Below are 24,883 nucleotides of genomic sequence, written 5' to 3'. Positions count from 1 at the left end.
TACTCTGCCACGGCGGCTCATCAGGCAGGTGTACGCCACGGATCCGTCACACACACGTGTCTAAATACCACACACACACACTTCACCTGACAGCGAGGCTGCTGATGGATCTGAGTGTGTGTGTGTGTGTGTGAGTTGCAGTGAATAGAGAGGGGCTGTTGGCCAGCTGGCAGGGTCCCGTTTCAGGTAAACACGACTCCTCCACGTCCAGCATCCGCTCCCTGAGGAACCCCACAGCCCGGGTTCAACCCCCAAACTAAAACTAAAACTAAAACTAAACAGAGTGATGAGATGTGAATGAGGAGGAACGAGAGGAAGAGGAGGAGAGATGATTCCTCATGAAGATGAAGGCAGGAAACAGGAAGGTATTAATCGATTAATCAAATAAAAATATTGCCACATTCTGCAGATTTTTTATTCAGTCACTTAAACATTTTTTATACAATATTAGAAATACGTTAAAAATGAAATAATTCAGAGCAGAACCAGAACATCTGCTAGCTTAGCTTATCTCTAACGATGCTAAAATGTAGCTACAGCTACCTTATTCAAGCTCATTTAACTTAGATGGCCTATTTAAAGTAACAAGAGGCTGTCGCTGATATCAATGGCCTCCTGCAGCAGGATGAGCAAAATGATAAATTATTTAATATTCACCCAAATCATCTGGTCAAAGATTCTTCATCTGATTTCTATTTTTATCAACTGAGAAAATAAATTTGACCAGAATCTCAAACATTTAATAAACTTTTTTCACCTCTTTGCTGCTTTTCTGCTTCAGGTGTTTTTATCCAGAGCAATGCTGTCAGTGTGTGTGTGTGTGTGTGTGTGTGTGTGTGTGTGTGTGTGTGTGTGTGTGTGTGGTCACTGAGCCAGGAAGAACCAACATGTTTTCTGGTTGATGACTTTAGAAAACCTGATTTAATCAACAGAACCTTCATCCAAAGGTTGCAGGTTTTTACCCAGAAATACTCCACTGGCGCCATCTAGCGGTCATCGAAGGAATGAACATTTATTTTGTTTTACATGAAAGAAACATAAAATCTGTAAAGTTTAAGGAAATGAAAAAAGGAACAATGTCATTATTGCTTAATTTAACTCTGCAGACAGAGAAAAAACTTTAGTTTGTCTGATGAAGTTGGACTGGAGACATGAATATTAATAGTGATGCTAAATATTTAGTATTGATCCGATACAAAGGGCCAGTGTTGATATCAATACTTTGGTAATAAATATAATAAAGCTAAAAAATCATCAGACTTCAGATGATTTTTTTTCTTTACATAATTTTTGTTCAAACTTCAGGCAGAATTTGGACAATATCAGATATGACTGAGAAACTGCAATAAATCAAATAATCTAAAACTGAAGCATTGATCTTACCTCGCCAGTATCGATTAATAGTTCCAGTATTTTGGATCAAATCAGTTCTGATTTTTTGCACGTTTTACTAAAAGAAAATGCACACAAGTTTGTTTCTCTATTGTTTCAGTTTATCATGTTAATGTATTAAATTATTTCCTATAGAAAAATAATAAAAAAACCCAGAAAAACACCTGATGGTCAGAAGTTTGATGTGTATCAAACTTAACAAACTGTATCGGTGTATCGGTATCAGTGATCCTGATCCTGTATTTAGTTTGTTGGTTGAACCAAAATGTTCAGCTGTTAGTGAGAAACGAACAGGACGAGTCCAGCTCAGCTGAAAAGTAGCTAAAACGCTACAATATTTAATAAAACATGAAAAAAACCCAACTATTTTAACAGATTTGACAGTAATTCAGCTTTAAGTGCTTCATTCACAGGATGAAGTTTTACCACCGGATATAAAAACGTTTCATTCATAAACAAAGTGTATAAAAGGCTGTAACTGAATCATAACTCAGCCACTCAGAGGATTTCCAGGCAGGAAGTGAGTCTGTGGAGGATGAAGCCAAGGCACGTTTCATCAGAACGGGTCAACTCCGGCCGCGTGTCATGTTCCGTCTGGCCGCTGGGGGGCGCTGTGACGTCAGCTTTACAGTAAAAACAACCATTTCTCCGACAGGTTAACTTTGCTCCTTGTGTTCAGGTGTGAACCCACGTTTTCTAGAAAAACGTGGAAATTTGAGTTTGAAAATTCAAAGTGTCAACAAAACACTCAAATTTTAGAAAGTTGGAAATTTCTGATTTTGCGATGTTGAAAATTTGCTAGAAAAAAACTGAAACTTTGAGATTAATCACAGAAATGTTCCAGAAAAAACAGGGAAAATTCTCAGAAATTTCACATTTTCCCCCCCAAAATTTCTGAGATTAATCTCAAATTTTTAAAGTGTTTTTGGCGCAAATTTTCTTTCTCCCTGCAGCGGTTCTGATCCGCCGACCTCTGGTCCTTCCTGATCCAGAAGTGATGCATTTGTTCCAGAAGGTTCCTGCGGCGCCACCAGGAAGCAGTTATCAGACCCGGTTCTGACGCCCAGACCCGGTTCTGACGCTCAGAGCAGGTGTGCGTTCAGGTCGTACTTCTCACAGAATTTGTCTGTGACCGGGACGCAGGTGAGGAACTCGCACCAGTCGCATTTGAGCGGGTAAACGTAGAAGAGGACGGCCAGCGCGGCGAACAGACCCAGGAAGACCAGCAGGAAGCCGCAGATCTGGAGCCGCTTCCTGTACGAATCGGAGCGGCCGAAGCTGAAACAGGAAGTGGATGTTTACAGACGGAACGGATCCTGGATCCTTTTGGTTTCGCTCCGCTGACCCACCTGATGTACGGCAGGAAGGCGAAGGACAGGAAGAAGCCCGACAGGAAGCCGCAGACATGGGCGAAGTTGTCTATCCACGGCAGCAGACCGAAGGAGAAGAAGAAGACGGAGATGGCGGCGAGCTTGGTGAACGCTCGCCACGGCCGCTCCAGGATCTGCCAGCTCTGGAAAAGCTCCACGAAGAGGCAGGCCAGGATGCCGAACTGGCTGCCGGCGGGACCCACCTGGAGAGGAAACAGGAAGAGGAAACAGGAAGTAGATCCCTCTGTAGGGTTGGGTAGGGCTGGTCGATAAATCTGATCTACCAATGAATAAAATGTTTGCTTTTGTAAAGCAGTGCATAAATGTTCCAAAAGAGGGTGCTGTTGTTTTCTGTAATTGCTGGCACTGCCACAATTCTAACATGTTTGTCCTGCCGGGGACACCGTACCGCAGGGGATTTTTGCGCGCGAACTGCCGTACTCTTTACAGTGTGTTTACTGCCTGTAAGGTAAGCAGCAGCTCTGCTAGCTCGGTGTAAAATCTACAGTATATTAATATACCGATCCATTTCTGTTTGTTCAGTTTGCCTGTTAAGTATAAATTACATTTTGTTTTGGTGATGTTTGATTATTTTGTAAAAAAGAAAAACGATTGAATGCTGACAGTGTGTTTACTGCCTGTAAGGTGAACGAAATAAACGCGCCAAAGTCTCCCCACAACGACGAGCCGCCTGTCTGATTCCTCTCCTGCACGGAACACATCCCACCCTCACACAAACACAACGCAGAGTCCATCGGGTGTCTTCCAGCAGCTGCAGGGTTAAAGAGGGAAAGCCTGGGTTACACTTTAAAAAAAAAAGCGAATATTTTCCACCAATTGTCTCCTTGGGTTGCTGTAGTTCAGAGTGATGTCATCGCACCCAGTGGCGCCATTTTGGTAGATAAAAGTGATTTTATCTGGACTTTGAATTCAGGCTGAATATGACAGAATAGAACCAGCTACAATTTTGATTGTTTTTTTTTGCTTTTTTTATACAAAGGATTGAACAGAAACGGTGGAGAAAGTTTAACATTTTCTGCTGTTTGTCTTTGGGATGAAATCCCAACAAAACCTCCAGTTGGTGGATTTAATGTGAGAAACATGAAGGCAGAGCGTAAGACGTGTGAGCCAGCGTGTCTCTGCCAGGCTGCCGTACCTCTGCTCTGTAGGGCAGGAAGATGGCGGACGCCAGGTTTCCTGTGACGCCGCTCAGCAGGTAGATGATGGAGATCCGGAGCCAGCCGGCCAACTTCTCCAAATCCCTGAGAACCGACATCTGGAAAAACACCGAGACCAGGCAGTGCAGGACGCTGCAGACACACAGGAGACACCGCAGTCAGCCTGCAGCGCCACCAGCTGGCGGCGCTGCAGCTACAGGAAGAAGCTGACCGACCCGGCATGCAGGAAGAGAGACAGCCAGAGGCGGGAGAACTGATCTGGGATCTGTGGGTTGAGGAACGGCAGCAGGCCGCAGACATCGTCCATACAGGCCACCTGGAAGACACAGTGACATCATCAGGTGTCGACCATGAAGCCCCGCCCCCTGTGACACTGCTGAAAATCTACTTTATTCTAGCTCCAGTCCGTTTGCCTAGTCAAAGTCTGGTCCGTTGGTGAGGTGTAAACGCTAATCGACCTCTGACCTCTGGTCCTCCAAACCTCAGTCTGGGTTCAGTTTGAATGTGAACGCCAAGCGGACCAGAGATCGCTCCAAAAGCAGGAAGTGGACTACAGCGCAGGGCATTCTGGGTAACTACAACCAAAGCTAACATGTTAGCCTAGCGCTAGCAGCAGAAATGGCTCCTGGTCTTCAGCCAAAGACTAAAGAGAAAAATCTGACGCCTCCATCTTGTTTCCATCTGGAGAAGAAGGAAGTTGCTCTCAGTGTCTTCAGAGGTTTTTGTGTCGTTTCCTTCAGTGGTTCTTGGTGCAGCGCCCCCACAGGCCAGGAGGGGAACAGGTTGGTTTGGGTCAGAACCACAGCAGCTGGAGGTGGAACAGATGGTGGAGTTTTTTCTGGTACCTGTGAGCAGAGCGTAGCTTCCTCATGGAAGTATCCGTGCATGAAGTCGCAGTATTCTCTGGACGTGATTTCACATCTGAAACAAACAATTCCTGTTTTACCTCCAGTTAACAAACATCCTGAAGCCATCGCTGTGTTTGGTTTTAAGGAACCGTGTTCTGGATCCAGAAGGTTCTGTTCTGGTCGGGTTCTCACCGTCCCTTGGTGCCGATGCAGCAGGGCCGACCCGTGATGCTGCAGTCGATGTGAGGCAGGTTGGTGTGGTTCCCAGAGTCCAGCTTAGTGCAGATCTACAGGACCGACCAGAACCAGGAGGCAGAAGCAGACATAATAATAATCATAATAATAATAATAATAATAATAATCATAAATGCGCTGGTCATACCGGCCACTGTGTGATGTCGTCGCTCCACTCATGCGGTGAAACTGAAGCGGGTTCTTGGCAGATTCTGCGCGTTGAGCAGAAACAGTGAAGGTTACAGTCAATCTGTCAACATGTTGAACTTCAGCTTCGACGTTCTGAGGTGTAAAAATAAAACACATCCTGCAGATGAAACAGAACCATCCCAAAAACACAAACGCTGCAGTTTTCTATCTAACTGTGGAGGAGTACCGGCCCGGTTTGTGAAGGTCACACAGGCCCAAAGCCTCATTCCTACACCGCCGTGCTTTGTGCTGAGGGAAGGTTTGGGTTTTCATCAGTCCAGAAGTTTTGACTGATGATTTCATCCTTTAGTTTACTGCTGGCCTCCAGAGCAACAAAACTCAGAAACCTTTGGGTCCAAATGCTAAGAACTGCCGACACTGTTCTGTTCTGGGTCACCTGGGGTCCTGGTGGCAGACTGAGCCGTGCTGCCGTTGTTTCCCCTCTAAATATGGAGCGCTGGCGTGTTGAGGCCACTTCACCCAAACTGCCAGGGTGTTCTGCAGACAGACACAGTTCAGTTCAGCTTTAGTCTGAGGGAACCTGAGAGCATGGCGGAGTTCTTCCACCCACCGAACATTCCTCCTGCAGCGTCTGCAGGCAGCCGGAGCGGTCGTTCCGAACGCAGCAGCCGGATTGTCGTTCTCTCGCCTTCGTCTCCTCAATCAGCTGCTGGATCTCTTCATCTTGACGCATGCAAGGAGAAAACTTTGCCCCCAGGTGGATCAGCGCCTCCTGCAGGACAGCGGCAGAAATAAAAACTTTAAATAATCTTCAAAGATGTTCTCTGCAGGAAGAAATGAATTAACTGTTTGCCTTACAGATCTGAACTATTAACATGAAAGTGAATTTTACAGTCGGTCTGTTTCCTCTTCAAAATGTTCAGAATAAAATGTTTGTTATATTCATGTTCACTTTAAATAATCTTACTTGAATTTTTCAGAATTCTTTGCTACTGCAAATTTTTTTATTTCTAATATTTGTTCAGCAACTTTAACATTTGTTATCTTCTCTCCTGTTAATATAATTATTTCTTTAAGCGTTTATCAAAATATTGTAATTGTTTTGTTACAGTTTCTGAAAGCGATTCAGTGGTTTGGTTCTTACCGAGCTCGGACCGACCCAGAAGTTCTGCTGCTGCACAAACTTCACGTTTTCATAAACTCCCTTATTTCTCAGCACCTGGATTGAATGGAAGGTGAAACATTCAGAGGAGAAGGATTATGGAACAGATTACAGATTATAATCCGGCTCACAGAGTCGACGGTCTCGTGTTGCGTGAACCCGATCGGTGCGATGCCGTAGATGGAGACGGACAGGACGGTGACCAGCAGGTGGACGAAGGTGATCCAGTAGCTGAAGAAAGGCCTGAAGAAGAAAACATGACGAGTCACAGAGCCGGCTGACCTTTGAACCCGGAGCAGAGGTCGAGCAGAGGTCGTGCCTGTGGTCATCCATGTCTTGGATCTGTTTCTGGACGAAGCTGTCCAGGCGCTGGCGGTAGGTCCGGTTGGTGAGCCGGCCCACCATGCCCAGTCCATACGGCCTCTTGTCCCGGGCGAACAGCTTCTGGACCGGCGCCGAGATCCTGCGCCCGCGCCGCTGCGGCCCGCTCGCCGCCTCCCGCTGCGGCGGCGCGCCGTCCTTCGCCTTCCGCCAGCCTCGCTCCAGCGGCCTGTGGAGAGGGAGGAAGGAGTAGTCATGGTAACGCTCCGGTTTACCTGTGAGGTCACACTCGTGTTCAAAACTCCGCCCACAACATCAGGTGAGTCCGCTCCAGCTTGGTCCGGTCCAGAGCACTTCCTGTCAGAGCGTTTCCTCTCTCGGCGCCGGGCTGCAGGTCGGTCTCTGACGGCGTCTCAAACACGTCGTCGGCGTAGCTGGACGTCTCTTCCTGCAGCGGAAAAAAGTTTCTCATTTATTTCATACCAAATCAGATTTCATTGATTTTTTAATTTAATTTAATTGGTTTATTTGGTAGGGACAGACATACAGACATAGACAAACTGAACAAAACAGCAGTCCCATGTTTACGTCATAGTGCCATAGCAACAGCTAATTCGCAGCACTTGTCCCTTTTCTTCACTTTCTTTCCTAAAAAAATTATTATAATTTTCAAAAAGTGGATTTTATCTCAATCCTCAGAAGACGGAGTATCAGGGAAAAGCTAGGAGAATTTTTGTTTAATTACAAAAATAAAGTTGTGATATTAGCAGAATAAAGACACAATTTTACCAGCAGAACGTCTCAAACGTTTTGTTTTAAAGAAAAAAAGTTTGTATTAGTTATCAGGGTCTGATTTGATCAGTTCAGTTTTCTTCTAAACAAACTCAGTTATTTGGAAAATCAATTGAAATTCCTGGTGACATTTTGATGCTGGCGTGTAAAAACATGAAACTTTTCTTTACCTGTAAAACGGATGCCAGCGTCACAAAATGATCAACATCCATCATTTAATTGACTCATTTTTGTGAAGCAGTTCCCATAAAGTTACTAATTTATCCTCCTAATATTACGACTTTAAAATTAATCAGTCTTATCCTGACCACAACACTCACTGACCTGAAAGTCCAGATTAACAGAACACTTAACAAAACAAGATGGCCGCCCTGAGCGATGACATCACTACAGAAGCCCAAAGAGCAGATTGGTGGGATAAAATCCAGATTTTCTAAATTAAATCTTTGAAAACCAAAACATTTATTATTTAATAATCGATTTATCGCCGAGTCTCCATATGAAAATCCAACAACTGAGTGTGAGATCCAATCAACATCAAATAATACTACTTTATATTATTATTCTTCACATTTTTAAATAAACGGCGTTTCCTCACTCTGCTGAAGAACGAAGTGTCCAACTCGTCCGGGAAATCCGTCGTGTCGTCGTCATAGAAACTCGGAGGCATGAAGCTCCGCCTCCGCCTCCCAGCGCCGCCCTCAGCAGCCGTCCGACCCTGAAATCAACAATAGAACCCAGTCAGGACGCCGGGTCAGAACCAGAACAGGACCAGCCCGGAACAGGATCTGAGACCGACGTTAAAAAATCAGTCAAAACAAACAATTATTCAGAGTTTGTGTTTGAAAAAACTTAAATAAAATTCCTGGATTAGCATCTAATTTGATGGAAAAATTAGATTTAAATAAAAAGTGTCCCATTTAAAGACAGGAACAGAACGGTGCTAGCCCTCAGGAAACACGGTGGTGGCAGCATTATGGCTCAGGTTTGTTTCTGGATGAGAAAAGGTTTCAATAAACTTCAAACTCTGATCATCAATTTATTTTCATTTCCTAAATGACCAACAATCAAAACCGAGCTCTATCTAGTAAAACTGTAGCTGTATTTATTAATATTATTAAAATATTAACATTTAAAGGGATACAGGACTAGTTGAACATGTTGCCTAAATATGTTGCAATTTTCCTATCACCTAAAAAATTGCTGTTTGTGATTCGCCAAAACTCATAATTACTTCAAAAATATTCATCTTTTGATATATTTTTCACCCATGGAGGTCTCCATCTCTTCACCGATGGGTTAATGACATCATCAGGTCCGTTCTCTACTGGAGTCTACAAACCGGACGGCTAACTTTTCCCCAGTACTTGCTGCTGTCATTTTAGATGAAGCCACACTGTGTCGCTATGGGCTGTGATAAATATTAAACAAATAAATAGAAATTGAGGCGAATCTGGATAATTTCCCACATGAGAGGAAGGAGAGCGCAGGGCGAGGGTGTGTGTGTGTGTGTGTGTGTGTAAATGACTGATGGCTTTAAAACGGCGGAAGAGGAGCAGTTATAGCAGAAAACAAAGAAATTTCATTTCCAAATCTTAAAATCCAGAGTTTTAACGAAGAATTTATAAAACTTTTAACTTTATCACATTTGATCATGTTACAAAAACAAACTAATGTTTATATTTTTGTCCTGAATAAATGAATATTTATGCAACGTCTGCAACAGCAGAGCCTCATTCACTGGAATTGATTCAGAATGCTCAAAAATTTGAGTTGGACTTTATTGAACATAGTTCATTAAAATTCAAACTAAAATAAATGTAAAGCAAACAAAAGAATAATGTATGATATACAGCTCTGGGAAAAATGAACTGCTGCACTGAAAACTTCCTGGTTTTTCACCAAATATTGATTTCCTGAGTTTAAACTTTAGTTTTGTTGTTTCTAAATGAATATAATTTTTTTCTTTGCATTACTTGAGGCCTGAAAGCGCTGCATCTTTTTCGATATTTTGACCATTTAAATAATAAATTTTTGCTCTTAATTTTGGAGACCTGTCAGTAGTTCATAGAATAAAATGTTCATTTGATTCAGACATAAAGAGTAAAATCTGATCATTTTAACTGACCTCTGGCTTTGAACTCATCTTTACATCATCTAATCAATTATTATTCCTGTTAATTTAGTTTTAACTTTCAGTATTTTCTATATATCTATAACTAGAACAGTGCATTAATATCTCCAAGCCTTTATATGAAATAAATGTTAAAATGCGTATAAGTTGAACTTGTTTACATCCTGTTTGTTTTGCCCCCTTTATGTATTTTATGTATCTCGAATTATTCGTTGATCATTTTTCATTTGCATAAAAGCCAATATTGGTCATTTAAGTTACAGAGTTTAATGTAAAACCTATTTTTGTTTCTATGTAAACTGATTTAAAATAAACTGATACATTATGGAACCTAATAAAATAGTTTAAAATAAATGTTTATGAAGGCTTTTCTCTCATTAGTCATAATTTATTCAGAATCTCTGAACTATTTCAATAAAACAATTATTTCTAAATTAAAAATCGTTTTTGAATTGAATTGTGGCCCTGAAATCAGAATAAATTCATCAAACTCTGAAATATTCTGTAACATTCACCAATATCTGATATATTGATTTATTGATTGGCAGCAGGAGTCAAACCCACAACCTTCAGATAGTTTATGGTTTCTCTGCCTGGACCAGCTGAACATGAAGCTGTGAATAATAATAATACAAACGGTGAAAATACCAAAAACCTACAAGCACAAATCTGAAAAGTGTGGTGTGTTTGTATAAGGTGGCCCCTTTTACTCTGACACCCATAAAAAAAAAAAAACGGCCTCAGACTTTAATTAGTTGGTGAAAATAATCAACCTGAGTTACATTTCATCAGATTTGATTTAATTTAATTTTAAACTCAGTTTTTCATTAGTAACATTAAAATCACTGAATATTTTTTACTCTGTAAATGTAAACGGACAGAAACCAAACCTTCATCAGCGCCGCGGCAGCCTTGATGCTCATGACGGCCACGGACTCCCGCTTGCGTCGCCGTGGCAACCTGTTGAGGGCGGAGCGTGAGCTGGAGAAGGAGCAGAGGGAGGCGGAGCCTGGGGTGAGCGGCGTCTGAGGGGCGCCAGGTCCGTCCAGGTCATCCCCCATCCGGAAGGCCCGACCGCGAGCCAGGGGGTCCACGACCTGCACACACACGCACACACACACACACCCCCACATGAAACACACACACACAAAACACGCACATCAAATGTCGCTGCGGCGGATTATTTTGGGAATCTAAAAGTTGTAAAGTTTGAATATTTAAATGGAAAAGGAAATTCATTTTTGTGTCATTTTTCTTTTATGTTTTCCACTTTATCGTGATAAAACTCAGACCATCAGCTCATCAGGTACGGTCTAGTCCAAGTATCACGTTTGTAAAACCCTCAGCTCATTAGTGGAAACATTTCTACTAATCAGTGTTGTTTTTTAAAATCAAACTATTTCTGTTTTCTCTTCAGTCCTGAATCAGTTGAACCCTGTTGCAGGCTACAGGTATCCAACACGCGGCGCGGGGGCCGTTTAGGGCCCGCCATTATAATTTAAGAATGGACTAATTTAGTTTGAAAGATGAGACACTTAAAAAAAACACAAATTAAAAATTTCTTAAAATGGAAAACATGAAGTCTTTATCAGTCATGTTTTTGTTTTTAATTACATTTCATAGTTTAATTACATTACAGTTCATAGTACAAACTAAAAGAATTAAAGTCGCAAAAAGAACATAAATGATTAGGTTCATTTTGACAGCCCTAGAAAATTTTTATCCTTTTTGCACTTTAGTGAAAAATAAAGAAAGGAAAGCTTCGTGTCATTTGAACTTGAAATTTCTTTAGTCAAAACGTTTTTACACCAGGAACTGAAAATGTGATGAGGAACGAAGAAACGAAGGGAGAGAAAAGGGAATGTTTCTCCGGTTCTTTCCTGCGTCCTGAGCAGCTAGCAGCTAGCCTACCCGCTGCATCCCGTAGCGGTGGCAGCGTGGGGGCGGGCAGGGTTTGGGGGTGGGGTCGGGGTGGGGGTCGGTGCTGGACAGGGACACGCTGTCCAGGCTGAGCAGCGTCACCTGGGCCTTCAGGCCCCCGAACAGCTGGCTGCAGTGCTGCAGGCTCCGCCTCCTCCAGCGCTGGCCGCCGTCGCCGTCCTTACTCACGCCGAACCAATCAGCCGTCCCCCTGCAGCAGGACAGGCGCCATCAGAACCAAAACAAACATGTTTGTTAGCACCATAAGAATTCAGGGTCAGAGTTCAGATTTACATTTTAAGATGTAAAATATCCATGAACTGTTTTACCTTCACTTATAAAAATGCTTTATATGTCAAACAGGATTTAAAAGAACCAGCTGTTTGCTAACTGCTGCTGGCTAGTCGGAAGGAGCTGAGTGGGGGGAGGAGCTGAGGCTCGAAGGCGGGGCTAGGTCCACCCAGGCGTTTTAGATACCAGAAAGTATGAAAAAATCCAGAGAAACACATCATTTAGTCTGAGTCCGGTTCAGAGGTTCTGGTTCTGGTTCAGAGGTTCTTTACAGAACCAGTGAACCGAGCCGAACCCAGAGCTGAAGATGGATGAATAAAGGAAGAAACCAGTTACTCTGACTGGAAACCAGTTCTGCAGAAGAGGTCAGATTGGTAACTCTTGTTCTCCTTCACATCTTTCTGTTGGTTGATTCCATAAAATCCAAATAAATATTTTCAGTTTTATGTTTTTAACATGAAGAAAAAACTTGTGAACAATGTGAATAAAAAAACTATAAAGTTACATCATTTCATCACTTCATCATTTCATCTGTGGCTGCAGATCATTTCATTAAACAGAATTAGATGTTTTTTTGTCTTTTTCCACAGAGAAAAGCAGAAAGGTGAAGAAGAGGAGCTGAATGTCAGGAATGAGGAAGAAACCAGCAGGAGAAACTGAACCGTTCAGCTTCATCACTAAAAGCTGCAATTCTGATGAAGATCAAATGATCTGATAGTAAAGAGTCAGATGAACAGTTCAGGAACTGTTCAGTTCTGGCTCAGGTCCTCTCTAACGTTTCCCTCTGTCCCTTTAAATGGAGCGCATCGTAAATTTTTAATGATCATTTTTCTTAATAAAATCTAATCTGTTTTCCATCATTTTTAGAAAAACTTCTCATCTTTCTGATTGGCTGCCAGTCGAACTCGTCATGCTGCTTTTCTCCTCCAGCGAGCATAGCTAGCATAGCAACTAGCATAGCAACTAGTGTAGCAACTAGCGTAGCAACTAGCATAGCAACTAGTGTACCAACTAGCGTACCAACTAGTGGAAACAAAATGGAAAAGTTTGTGAGCAGAAAGCAGCTGTATGAAGATTCCAGCTGCAGAAAAGCGTCCTGGAATCAGGAGGTATGAATTCATTCATTCATTCATTCACTCTGAATGAATGTTTGTGTTTAGAATAAACTGATGATAACTGGGAGAAAAACATTCTGAAGTTTCTTACATATTTTGCTGCATCTTGTGTGGGTTTGCAGATGGAAATGGAAAAGTTTGGAAACGCTGCTGTAGATCAGAGTAATAAATAAAAACGAGGGCAGGCTGTGCTTCATCAGGAGGAAGAGGAGTGTTTACAGAGCTGAACGTTCCTACATAAACACTCATCCGTCATCATGGACAGCAGCAGCACCTTTTAAGGCTGAACATGACAGGGAGGAGTAGTGCTGCGGGCTCCTCCTGCAGACAAGAATGTTTCTGGAAGAACTTTGGAAAAACCAGAAGAAGAGGCTGAGGAAGAGTTCTGGGTTCTGCTTAGGGAACGTTTGTAGGGAACGTTTGTAGGGAACGTTTGTAGGGAACGTTTGCTCCTTTATTCCAGATCGAGACGAAGCTCAGTTTGATTTGACGCTCAGTTGGAACCGAGTCAGGAAAAATCCTAACAGTAAAATCAAATATTCTGGTCTTAAAGTTTCACAGTGACGGAAATAAAATCATCCAAACTCAGAATTTAAATAAACACAGCAGAAAGAAGAATGGTCATATCGCTATGGCAACGCATGGCTTCCTGTTTTCTCCACCTGAGCAGCGCACCCCCTCCATGTCAGCCTCAGACCGACCCAAACCGGTTCCCACCGGTACCTGATGATCTGTTTGGGGATAGACGAGCGGCGCCGGGCCAGAATTTTAGGAACGCAGGAGCGCCGGCGGCCGGTCGACGCCGTCCTGGCGCGGCGCTGGCCCTTTGGAGGGACGGTGTTCAGGCGGTCGAAGTGAACCCGCTTCTCACTTCACTCAGCAGGAAGAGGAAGGACAGCAGACAGAAAGAGGAAGGACAGCAGGCAGGAAGAGGAAGGACAGCAGACAGGAAGAGGAAGGACAGCAGGCAGGAAGAGGAAGGACAGCAGACAGGAAGAGGAAGGACAGCAGGCAGAAAGAGGAAGGACAGCAGGCAGAAAGAGGAAGGACAGCAGGCAGGAAGAGGAAGGACAGCAGGCAGGAAGAGGAAGGACAGCAGACAGGAAGAGGAAGGACAGCAGGCAGAAAGAGGAAGGACAGCAGGCAGAAAGAGGAAGGACAGCAGGCAGGAAGAGGAAGGACAGCAGGCAGAAAGAGGAAGGACAGCAGGCAGGAAGAGGAAGGACAGCAGACAGGAAGAGGAAGGACAGCAGACAGGAAGAGGAAGGACAGCAGGCAGGAAGAGGAAGGACAGCAGACAGGAAGAGGAAGGACAGCAGACAGGAAGAGGAAGGACAGCAGACAGGAAGAGGAAGTGTTAAATCAGGCAATCAGAAACAGGAAGAGAGAAAAAACTGATTACTGAGATTCAACAGAGAGGAAAGGGACTGAATCGATTATTTAAATAATACTCTAATAATTTAGGGATTTATTAATTTTTAATTGGAGCAAAAATGAAACCAGAATTGAACAAAAACATTTTGCATGTAAGATAAAATTAAAAACATAAATGTACCAGAACTCCTCTAGTTCAGTTTTAGCGTCACCTGAAAAAATCTCTATTCATCACCTTTTCCTATCAATTATTAATCTATAAACAATAATCACCAGATCAGCTCCACTATTGATTCTCATGTTGATGTTAGAAGGATTTTAATCTGCAGCTTCATCGTTTGTCACAGAAGATCAAACTTTCACTAAGGAAACCATGTTACTCACTTTTAGGCAATAAAAAAACATTATTTAAAAAATTAATCACATTTTTTATTTGCATTTTTATTGTAGTTCTAAGGTATAAAACGTCTGCAGTGGCTAAAGAACCAACAGATGGAAAACTTTGATATCATCCAGAATTTTATTATTCAGATAAAATCTAAATATAATCAGGTTTTACTTTATCCTTCATTCTGTTGATTCTGTTTACCTTTTATTTTTCTCCCACCTTGGTGCCAGGAAAATGAAATAATAATAATTATTATTATTATACTGATAAAAATGACAAATCTGCAGAATGTGATATTTTTACTGATTAATCATCAGAAAATAATCAATAAAATAATTAATGACTAAATAATAATCAGTTTAGCCCTGAAGAAGCAAGAGGAAGAGGAGCAGCAAGCAGGTGATCTGAGATGAAGGTGTGTGTGTGTGTGTGTGTGTGTGTGCGTGTGGGTGTGTGTGTGTGTGTGGGTGAGTGTGCGTGTGTGTGTGTGTGCGTGTGTGTGTGTGTGTGTGTCTGACCTCTTGATGGACTGCATGACGGCCATTTTCTCCGCTGGAGGTTTGAGGTAGACGTTGGACGTTTCCATGGCAGCAGAGTGTGTGTGTGGATTTTCCCCGGGCATGCTCACACTCCGCACTCGCTTCACTGGCTGCAACACACACACACACACCCCCACACCCACACACACAGCATAAGACGCTGGATCAGCTGGATCCCAGGTAAAGTTCCCTGTTTCTCTACCTGGAATTCGTTTTTGTCTTGCGCCTCGTTGCTGCGTCTGACTGCAGCAACATGTGGCCCAACATGCGGCGTGGCGGCCTGTGGCGGCTCGTCCGGCGTCAGCTGGATGGTCGGGATGTCCAGCTTCAGCCACGGCGGTTTCTTCCTTTGGAAGCTGTTGGTTCTGCTTCCCGCCCCATCCGGGTTTTCCGCCTCCATCTTGGACGGCCAGCTGGAAAACCAGCAGAAAATACAAAATTTAACAATTTCAGTTTAAATGCTTTATAGCAAAAATGTTAGTTTGTGCCGCTGTCGCTTCAAGGATTTTAATAAATATTTCCAGAGAGACTGGCAGCGGCACTGCAAATCACAACCACAGATATAAAACCATAATTAAAACACAATATGGATAATAAAAGGAAACAAATAGAAAACAGACATAAAGGTCAAAATAAAACTAAAATGCAGCTCAATTTTATTCCTAGTGAAGGTGATTATGAGTCAGAGTCTGATTGGTCGGTCGGTCCTGCAGCACCAGAACCACGTGATGACATCATGACAGATATTATGCATGTTCATGTTTGCTGCCATGATTAAAACTGTAACGACTGGAAATGATCAGGAATGAAAATTAGATGTTAAAAAGAAGCAAAAGAAAAAATATCTGCAGAAATTTGATTTATTTTGATGCATAAAGAGAAAAAACTGATTTGCTGAAACAGGAAGTAGGAACTAAAGCATGAACACACACACACACACACTCTCTCACACACACACTCTCACACTCTCTCACACACACACACACACACCCTCACACACGCACACACACACACTCTCACACACACACACACACTCTCACACACACACACCCCCACACCCTCTCTCACACACACACCACACTCTCACACACACACACACACCCCCTCACACTCTCTCTCACACACACACACACACACTCTCACCAGCTGCAGCCTTTCTGATTCTCCATCAGAACCAAAATGGACTCAGAAATCCTTCGCCGTCGCCAGTCCTTCCTCCTCTGTCCAGCTCAGTTCTTCCTCTCTGGGCTTCATGACAGTCAGATTATAATCTGTAATCCCTGAACGTCACATGACCCGGTCCGCTGGCTCAGACCGAGCCCGGACCGGACCAGAACCGCCGTCCGCTCATCAGAGCCCAGAGGAAGAGACGAGGCTAAACCAGAAAACATTTACAGATATGATGAGGTTCAAGGTTTCAAATGACGAAAATACAAACCTGAACAATTAATTTATCTGCAAATAAAAAATATTCAGCAGTCAAAGCGTCCAGATCCAAACATTCATCTGAACTAATTCTGCCTCTTTATGAACAGCACAGAAATATTTACAAGAAAGAGACTCTTTATTTTGCTTTTACACTTTAAATGTCTTTTTATTAAATACATAAAACCGTCCAATCAGAGCAAAGTTCATCCAACCGTTATGTAACCAGAAGGACTGGAGCAGATTAAAATGAATTATACTATTGCTGCCGAGGCCCCCCTCCCCCACCCGCCTGCCAGATGTTAGAGCCGACACACACACACACACACACACCCCCACACACACACAGACACACACACACACTGCGTGTTTCCTCCATGTTTCAGCTGCTTTATGCTAACAAACACAAATAAATCTGCAGCCTGATGCTTCGTCTGATCAGAGAAACTGAAACAGAGAAAAACAAAGAAAGGCTGAAGATGACCTCTGACCTCTGACCTGCCATGCTGCTGCTTAACGCACCGAGTGAAAACTTTACACACTTCAGTGTGTAAAACAGATTTTAACTTTTCATCCTGATCATTGTTCATCCACATTACAGAAACATCTGGAAGATAAAATAATCAGACCTGATGTTTAGTTTAGTTTAATTTAGTTTGGTTTAGTTTAGTTTGGTTTAGTTTAGTTGCCCAGTCAGACAAAACTGACCATCTTTATCAAACATGTTGGCAGTAAATCAGATTTAAAAACTTGTCGGCTGAAACTCTGAGAATCTGTTTCAAATGCATGAGAATAAATTCAGGAGCTTAAAGGTGATTTTTTGTTCATAACTCGGAGACGTGGATGAAAAAGCAGCTTAGCCGTGGGAACCAATCAGAGCGAAGGACCGAATCTTCTGCTTCCTCTGAACCAATCAGCTGAGGACGGACTCAACAGAACAGCAGATAAAGTAATCCAGAGCTCCTAGATCTCTGCCACTGTCATAAAATAATAATAATAATAATAATAAGAGGAGTTATAAGCAGAGGGCTGGGCTGCAGCGTGACGTAAAGCAAAGTTTGAGTTTCCACAGTCAGAGTGATGCATGTATGGAAACCTGACCCAGATACACACAGCTGGTCTGAACAGGAAGTGACACAGAGACGTGTCACTTCCTGCTGCAAACCTCAACATGACAAAGAGCTGAACTCTGTCAAAGATGTCTGCAGGAAGGAGGACAGAGAAGAAGACAAAACTGAAAAGATGCAACAGAAAATCAGCAGAAGAAGAAAACAGGAAAACCTTCAATGAGATCATGGAAACAAACTGAACGCATCTGTTGATCCAGCAACATGTTGCCGCCGTTGGGTTGCATGTTTACGTGGACGTCACACACACACACACACACACCCACACACACACACACACACACCCAGCTGCAGCTCTACACGCATACGAAATTAATTTCTCTTAAGCATTACTCCAATAGCTAAAAATTTTATTTACACCAGGTGAGTCTTTCTTCTCTGAGAAAGTGGACCGGTACCGGTACCGGACTGATTCTGAGCCTTCAAATGATTTTAACAGAAGTTTCTCATAACTTAGAAGTTGATGTAAAAATAATGTTTTTAGCCACTAAATGATTTTGCTCAGCAGCAAACAACATAGAGCAGCTCATCATGTAGCAGCTTGTAGCCTGACGGAAAAACATTTAGCTAACAACGTCAAACATTGACAAGTTTTAATTATTCTTATTAAAGATGGTTTGAAGCCAAAATAGCTCAGAAATATCCAGAGCCACCATGAGAATCAACTCATTTAAAGTTTAAACTCTAGCATAAATGTTTGGCTGCTGAACTGGACCGGTCCAGGTCGCTATCAAGCTAATGTTCTGTTAGCAGCTTTACTAATCTTTTACATTACATTAGCAAGACATATTAAAACAAACCTTTATCTTGGCTTTTTCTATTCTTCCTCTTTCTTTTCTCCCTCCCTGGAGGTTCAGTCCTTTTCTGAGACATAGTTTTGCTAACTTAACTTCTGACCGGAGCTTTGGACCTTTGGATGTTCTGCTCGGCAGCTCGTTACCGGCGAAGCGTGCGGTACCTACCGCGGCCACCAGGGGGCCCGGAGAGCAACTTATTTTTCATTTTATCCATAAAATAATAATTTCTACATACATTACCATATATGTTATTGTAAAAACAAATCACTTCATAATGAAATTGTGTGTTTTTGTTATTATAATGACATAGAAATTATTACAAAAAAAAAAAAAAATCAGCTCTACTGAGGGGCCCCTTGGTGGCCCTGGGGCCCTAAGCGGCTGCTTGGTTTGCTTATGCCTTAGGCCGGCCCTGCTCCAGTCCTATCTTCTTAGTAAAGAGCACTTCAGAAGACTCGGATCGGTCGTGAATGTCTCATCACTATAGTCAAAACCTCCACACAATAATTCAGGCAGGGAGTGACTTTTTTTTTTCATCATAAATGCTAATGTGTCTCTTACAGCTAACTTTGCTAACATCACGTCAACGGAGCTTAACTTTCTTTGAGCTTCTTTTCTAAGTGACGAAAAAGTTAGACGTAGTTCCCACCGTGTGAAAGCGAAGCGCTGCTGGATTAGCTGTCGCATCGGATTTCTTATGATTTATGCAGCGCAATTTTATTACTGACGATCTTTACAAAGATCTTCTGCTGCTCAGAGGAAACCACTGAGCTGAGACAATCAGAGAGACGTTCAGCTCCAGAGATCAGCAGGATGGAAAATACCTGCTGGTTTTTCATTAATCACACCTATAAAATAAAAACTATGTGTAATCTTGCTTCATGTATCCAGTTTTGTTCTTTCACAACTTGCATATATTTCCTTTTTATGTGTTTTTTATTTAAGTCTGAAGAAATTTAATTTAGGATTTGATGACGACAGAAAAAAAGAGTAAAAAATGAAAGAGACGAGAGACGGATTAAAGAAATCCTCATGTAGATCTCTGGGGATCAGATCAAATCTCCATCATTTGCTCTCTGAGTGGATGACAAGCTGCAGTTTCTGCAGCACCAGTTTCTGCAGCATCTGATTCTGCAGCATCAGATTCTGCACCATCACTGCCAACAGTTACAAATTTAAACAAAGCATTTTTATATATTTTATACTTTAATTTAGAACGTTTATCAGAGTTGGAATCTGTTTTCATTAATACACCAAAACTTCTTGTTCTATAATAATGCAGTAAACTAAAATACAATTTTGCATGTTTAGTTTATCAGAAAGCCAATAAAAAAACTTAAAAGGAAAGACAAATATTTTTGTGTCTTTCATAGTAAAAACTTGGGACTCTGTATTTTAAGGACTTTGTTTGTTCTTGTTGTGGTTCTCTGGCAGCCCGGCGCCTCGGGTTTGGTAACATTAGCAACACCAAATATTACATAATTTAACAACAAAACGCTGCAATAAAAGTGGGAGAAGTTGGGAAATAATCACCATCATTAAAGGTTTTACTGCCACAACATGATGAGCTGCAGTCAGATCAAAACCTTCACTGAGGCGGAAACAAGAGGAAAGTTTTCCTGATTCAGAAACCAGAAAAAAGCGGCGCTGAGAGAAACCGAGCCGCTGGCAGACCGACTCATCAGAAACCTGCTGCCGACCCAAACCGGTTCTCCACTCTGCAGCGCGGCACTTCCTCCCACAGCCTGTTGGAACTCGCAGAACGCGCCAGACCAAGCGAAGGGGAGGACATGCAACAGAACGCTGCAACAGAACGCTGCAACAGAACGCTGCAACGTTTTCACACCGTGGTTTTGGATTCAATCAGCTTCCTGCTGCAGTTCAGCTTCTGTTTTTGACATAAATCAGAACTGTAAATCTGTCTCAATCTTCCCTGGGATTATTATGGGATTATAATGGGATTACTAAGGATTATGGATTATACTTGAGTTGTTTGTAATGTGAGTGTTGTTTATTTATTATCTCTCAAAGTTTATCTAATGCTTTTACTTCCTGAATAATTAACTCATGTAAACCTGAGAATGTTATCTGATTGTGAGCGTTAAATAAATCGGCTTCAGATTTTAACATTTCAAGGAGAAACTTTCATTAGAAAAAACTGCATCAGGTTCAGTCAGATGAAGTCATCGTTTATCTTAAAGGGGCAGAATTTTATGTTTTCCAGGCACAAAGTGTCATTTTGTAGCATAATTAATTCATATATATATATATGTATATAAACATATATATATATATATATATGACTTAAAATAAATTTTACTTTCTAATTTAACTCCTTGAAATTGGGCCTCTGTCTCTTTAAGAACTCCTGCTGTTTCTGAAGCTCCGCCTCCAGGAAGTCATCCCAACATGGCTCCTCTATTAACTCTTTAACATTTTTACCAGCGTTGCTCTGAGCAGCAGCTCCTATAATGAACTGGTTGCTAATTGCTGCTGGCTAGTCTGGAGGAGCTGAGAGGGGGAGGAGCTGCGCCTCGAAGGCGGGGCTAGGTCCACCCAGGCGTTTTAACAACTGAATGGTTGCCATGGAGACTAAAGGATTTCTCAAACAATAAAGAATTGAAGCAACACTGCAGGTTTGATTCTGATGAGGGAAAAATATAAAAATGTTGATTTGACATCAAACTGCCCCTTAAATACAGAAACATCTTCTGTCTATGAAAATCCAACCTTTAATAGTAAGTAGAGTAAAAACAGTTTCTGTGTGGTTCGGATCTGAGGTCCGTTTCCTGTCTGTTTTGGATCGACTCAGATAGTTTCGTGCTCTTATTTAATGATTGTGTTTTTAGAAGAGCTGAACAAAGTTCCCTGAGTGGAGAAACAGGCCCACAGCATCACCAATCCCCCACCGTACCCCACAGCAGCCAGGAGATGCTTCACAGTGTCACACCAGACCCAGTTCTACCAAACAGTTTCACCCGAAGCTGCTTCAGCTCCATCTGGCCGATTAGCAACAGGAAGCAGCCGGGGCTCTAACAGAGGAAAGAACAACCTAAACTCATGAACAACTAAATACTAAGAAACACAAAAAAGTGAAAAACCCAAAACCAGCTGGGATCCTGCATGACAGGAAGTCCAGAATTCAACTTCCAGGTTTAAATCACTTTCTATGTGAATGTACAGTTACTGCAGCTGGTCCAGGTGTTTGTGTGTCGGCCAGATGTCTCCGCTTCCTCTCATCTTCCCAAACAGGAAGTTACATACAAATCCTTGAGTAAAAAGGTCAGAGGTCAAATGGCCTCAGAGGGGCAGAGCAGCCTTTACAGATCCATATCATCCAAAAACCCGGGATGGAGAGTCAGACACACACCCACACACACACACACACACACACACACACACACCTGTCCCTATCAGATCTCTTACAGCGCCTCCAGCTGTGGAAAAGCCTCCACCCAGCGCGGGCCCACCCCCACCCAGGAGGTGAGGAGCGACTCTCCCCGCTCACCTTCGTGCTGAGTCCGGTTCTGGTCCACCGGTCCGGGCCGGAAGTCCTCCACCGGTGAGGCGCGAACACCTGGCGGTCACTTCAGACGCTCCTCCGGCCTCATCACGAGGAGCGCGAGGACGGCTGCTGCTTTCAAGCGCGCGCTGAAAGCTGGAAATAAAACCAACGAAGAAGCGGGCAGAAACGTCTGGACTCCTCGGAGCTGCTCGGCTCTCTGGTGCCTCGGAGTTTCGGTCTAAGTTCGGTCCTCCCCCCGCTGGAGCTGCACAGCTGGCCGCCGCTGGAGGAGACGGTGGCCGCTCCTCCAGCGGCACCTAGCGGCCAAACAAGGAAGCTGCAGGCAAAATGGAGGCGATCCAGAATGTATGCAGAACGTTATTAAAAATAGACTTAAGGGGGAATTTTTCTGCCATAATCCACACATTTTCAGTCTGAAAGTGAGATTCAAGAAAAATTCCCCCATACAGACTCAGTTCATTGTTTGTTGCAACATTATTTATACAATAAACAAAGTGAGAAAATGTTGATGTTTCTGCAAATATGTAAAAAGAAATCAAAATTCACAGCGTTAACCGGAGGCAGACGATTTGTTTTAGTGTGGAAAACATAAAATATGATTTATGAAGTGGATAGAGAAATACTTGAGTTGTTTGTAATGTGAGTGGTGTTTATTAAGGCCATTGTAGATTGCAGTACATTTTGAAATTAATCTCATAAATTCCCTAGAAATAACTTGGAAATTTTCGGAGTTCGTAAAGTCAAAGATTTTTTACTTTTGGAAATTTTCTGACTTACAAAAGTTGACAGTTTTTGCCTTCTCGGGCTCAGAAATGTCCCCGTTTTTTCCTGAGCTCCCCTTTTTAAAATCTACAACAATAACCAGCTGTTGTACGCTTATGCTGACCATTTAGTTGTAAAAGTGTTTCTATGCAACAATGCGAGAAAGTCCCTTATGTTAGCTCTGCTGCCCTCTAGTGGCTGAATATAGCATCTTTTGAAAAATAATCTAATTGAATCCGTCACAGAGGTTCAGATTAACGCAGGCCTGGAGGGCCTAAAAGTCTCCTGCAACTTTTAGATGTATCTCTACTTCAACACACCTGAGTCAAATAATGATGTCGTCAGCAGGACTCTGCAGAACCTGACTGCACTAGGAGGAGATTCAGCTGTTGGACCAGGGAGACGTGTAAGAGTTGCAGGACAGCGGCCCTCCAGGACCAGGACTGCCCACTCCTGTGCTAAAGTGAAATGGTTCAATTAAAGTATAACGGTGGGAACAGTTTGGGTTGAGGCTTGTGTGTTTGACCTTTGAACTTTAAATGGCAAATATTATCCATCTGGGTCCCTGGAAGGATGAGAAAGAACTTTTTTTTTTCAAACTTTTACAGTAATAAATACATTTTTATATGGAATTTGATGCCATAGAAGAAAATTCTCCCTATTTATGGCACATAATATCCCACAATTATCAGTTTGCAGTGTCCTGTATGTATTTTTATGAAGCACCAAATTCTCCCAGTGGATTCCAGGTCAGTCCGTTGTAAAGCCAGGCTAGCTGCTGCTAGCTAACTGTTAGCTAACAGTCAAGAACGAACCGCAACAGTTTGGCTTATTTAGCCTCTTATGAGAGAAAAATGGGGTTAATTTTTCAAAGACATAATTTCATCATGTTATTCATTCGGAATTCAAACGGAAGTGGACTATCAAAATAAAAGCTGTATCGAGAGCGTATATCTCTGCTGCTGGTAAACATCTGCACTGCCTTTAAAACTGTCATCCGGTTTAAAGATGAAATGTTGTTCAAGAAACAAGTAAAGAGGACAAAACGATGATAAAGAGGAGACACGAAGCGATTCGGTAGACTCGTCTTTTATTTTGGCAGTCCACTTCCGGTTAATGGCACGTGAATTTGGATTTTTGGTTAGCTCAAAGCTAAATGCTTAGCTTTAGTCTGAAACTGTGACATTTATAGATGAATGAATAAGATGGTGAAACATGACTTTGAAAAATTAATTCCTTTTTTAAAATTATTTTTATTTTTTTTTTTTCATTTAACCTGAATTATTATTAAACTGGCTAAAGTTACAATCTGCGCTCAGAGGAATCTCTCCAGTTCACAGCTGGGATTCTGAGTTCAGGCGATGAACTCAGACTTTATTTAACAACTGAACAGAAAAATGTTTTTATTCTTTCATATCTGCTGCGGAGTGACGTCAGGGTGGGGCGGGAGATGATCTCTCTCTCCCACCCGCAGCTTCTCCTGGGAAAAACTCAAACACATTTCATTAAAAACTGGTTTTCAAGTCAGAAAACAGGGAAACTGATGAACTCAACATTAGTACAGCAAATTTATTGTTAGCGAACAGCAGAAAACAAGAAAAATAAAATATATTTTTCTGCTTTGATGCATTTCCTGAAAAGTTGCTGATGTTCTGCTCATTTTGGGGCACCAGTCTACACTGTAAAACCTGCTGGGTTATGTTTAATCCAAAGTCTGAAAGTTGCAGGAGTTTGAACCGAGCATGGGGTCAGCTGGTCGGACAGAGCGAAGATCCTCAGTGTTATCAGATGCTTCACACGCTCCACCCTGCAGATGGACAACTTTATCTGTTCAACAGTGTTTATGTTTGTTTCTCTCAATGGAGTTAAAATTTCCTTACTTTGACATTTAAAGTTATTAAAAGATGTTTTAATAACATCTTTAAAATAAAAACATGCTTATGTTTTATTTAAAAGATGAATATGTTGACGTCTTAGTGTCTTTTGTTGTTGTCAAGTGTTGACAAGATGAATGTTTATTTATTTCAAAAGCAAAATG

General features: G+C 42.3%; 1 protein-coding gene across 4 annotated transcripts; it reads right to left on the bottom strand.

Annotated features, from left to right (window-relative positions):
* Positions 1–401: 401 nt before the first annotated feature.
* Positions 402–22,378, bottom strand: rhbdf1b (rhomboid 5 homolog 1b (Drosophila)). Of its 4 annotated transcripts, none has more exons than XM_032575049.1 (20): positions 22,066–22,378; positions 15,411–15,621; positions 15,188–15,318; positions 13,631–13,777; positions 11,493–11,712; positions 10,472–10,678; positions 8,046–8,165; positions 6,967–7,103; positions 6,654–6,884; positions 6,466–6,577; positions 6,317–6,391; positions 5,783–5,944; positions 5,609–5,709; positions 5,171–5,234; positions 4,981–5,075; positions 4,786–4,861; positions 4,156–4,256; positions 3,919–4,072; positions 2,742–2,965; positions 402–2,670 (listed from the first exon to the last, which is right to left on the bottom strand). In XM_032575049.1, exons 2-20 carry the CDS (start codon positions 15,606–15,608, stop codon positions 2,475–2,477), a joined length of 2,751 nt encoding a protein of 916 aa, XP_032430940.1. In that variant the 5' UTR covers positions 15,609–15,621; positions 22,066–22,378; the 3' UTR covers positions 402–2,474. The 4 variants fall into 4 exon arrangements, with proteins under 4 accessions (XP_032430940.1, XP_032430937.1, XP_032430938.1 ...); XM_032575046.1 differs by lacking the exon at positions 22,066–22,378 and adding an exon at positions 16,352–16,464 and having other exon boundaries at positions 757–2,670; XM_032575047.1 differs by lacking the exon at positions 22,066–22,378 and adding an exon at positions 16,352–16,464 and having other exon boundaries at positions 2,301–2,670; positions 11,604–11,712.
* Positions 22,379–24,883: the final 2,505 nt, after the last annotated feature.

This window comes from Xiphophorus hellerii, chromosome 10 (assembly GCF_003331165.1).
Source record: "Xiphophorus hellerii strain 12219 chromosome 10, Xiphophorus_hellerii-4.1, whole genome shotgun sequence".
Lineage (NCBI taxonomy): Eukaryota > Metazoa > Chordata > Actinopteri > Cyprinodontiformes > Poeciliidae > Xiphophorus > Xiphophorus hellerii.
The sequence above is the reverse complement of the archived record's forward strand: the minus strand, read 5'-3'. Positions and strand labels throughout refer to the sequence as shown.

Bases quoted from the DNA above. Each gene is read 5' to 3' on its own strand.
- rhbdf1b (XM_032575046.1), bottom strand. From the start codon at position 16,377: ATGGAGAATCAGAAAGGCTGCAGCTG. The intron at 15,319-15,410 runs GTAGAGAAACAG...TGTGTGTTGCAG, and splicing joins AAGACAAAAACGAATTCCAG to CCAGTGAAGCGAGTGCGGAG. The intron at 2,966-3,918 runs GTACGGCAGCCT...TTTCCTCTCCAG, and splicing joins TCCTGCCCTACAGAGCAGAG to GTGGGTCCCGCCGGCAGCCA.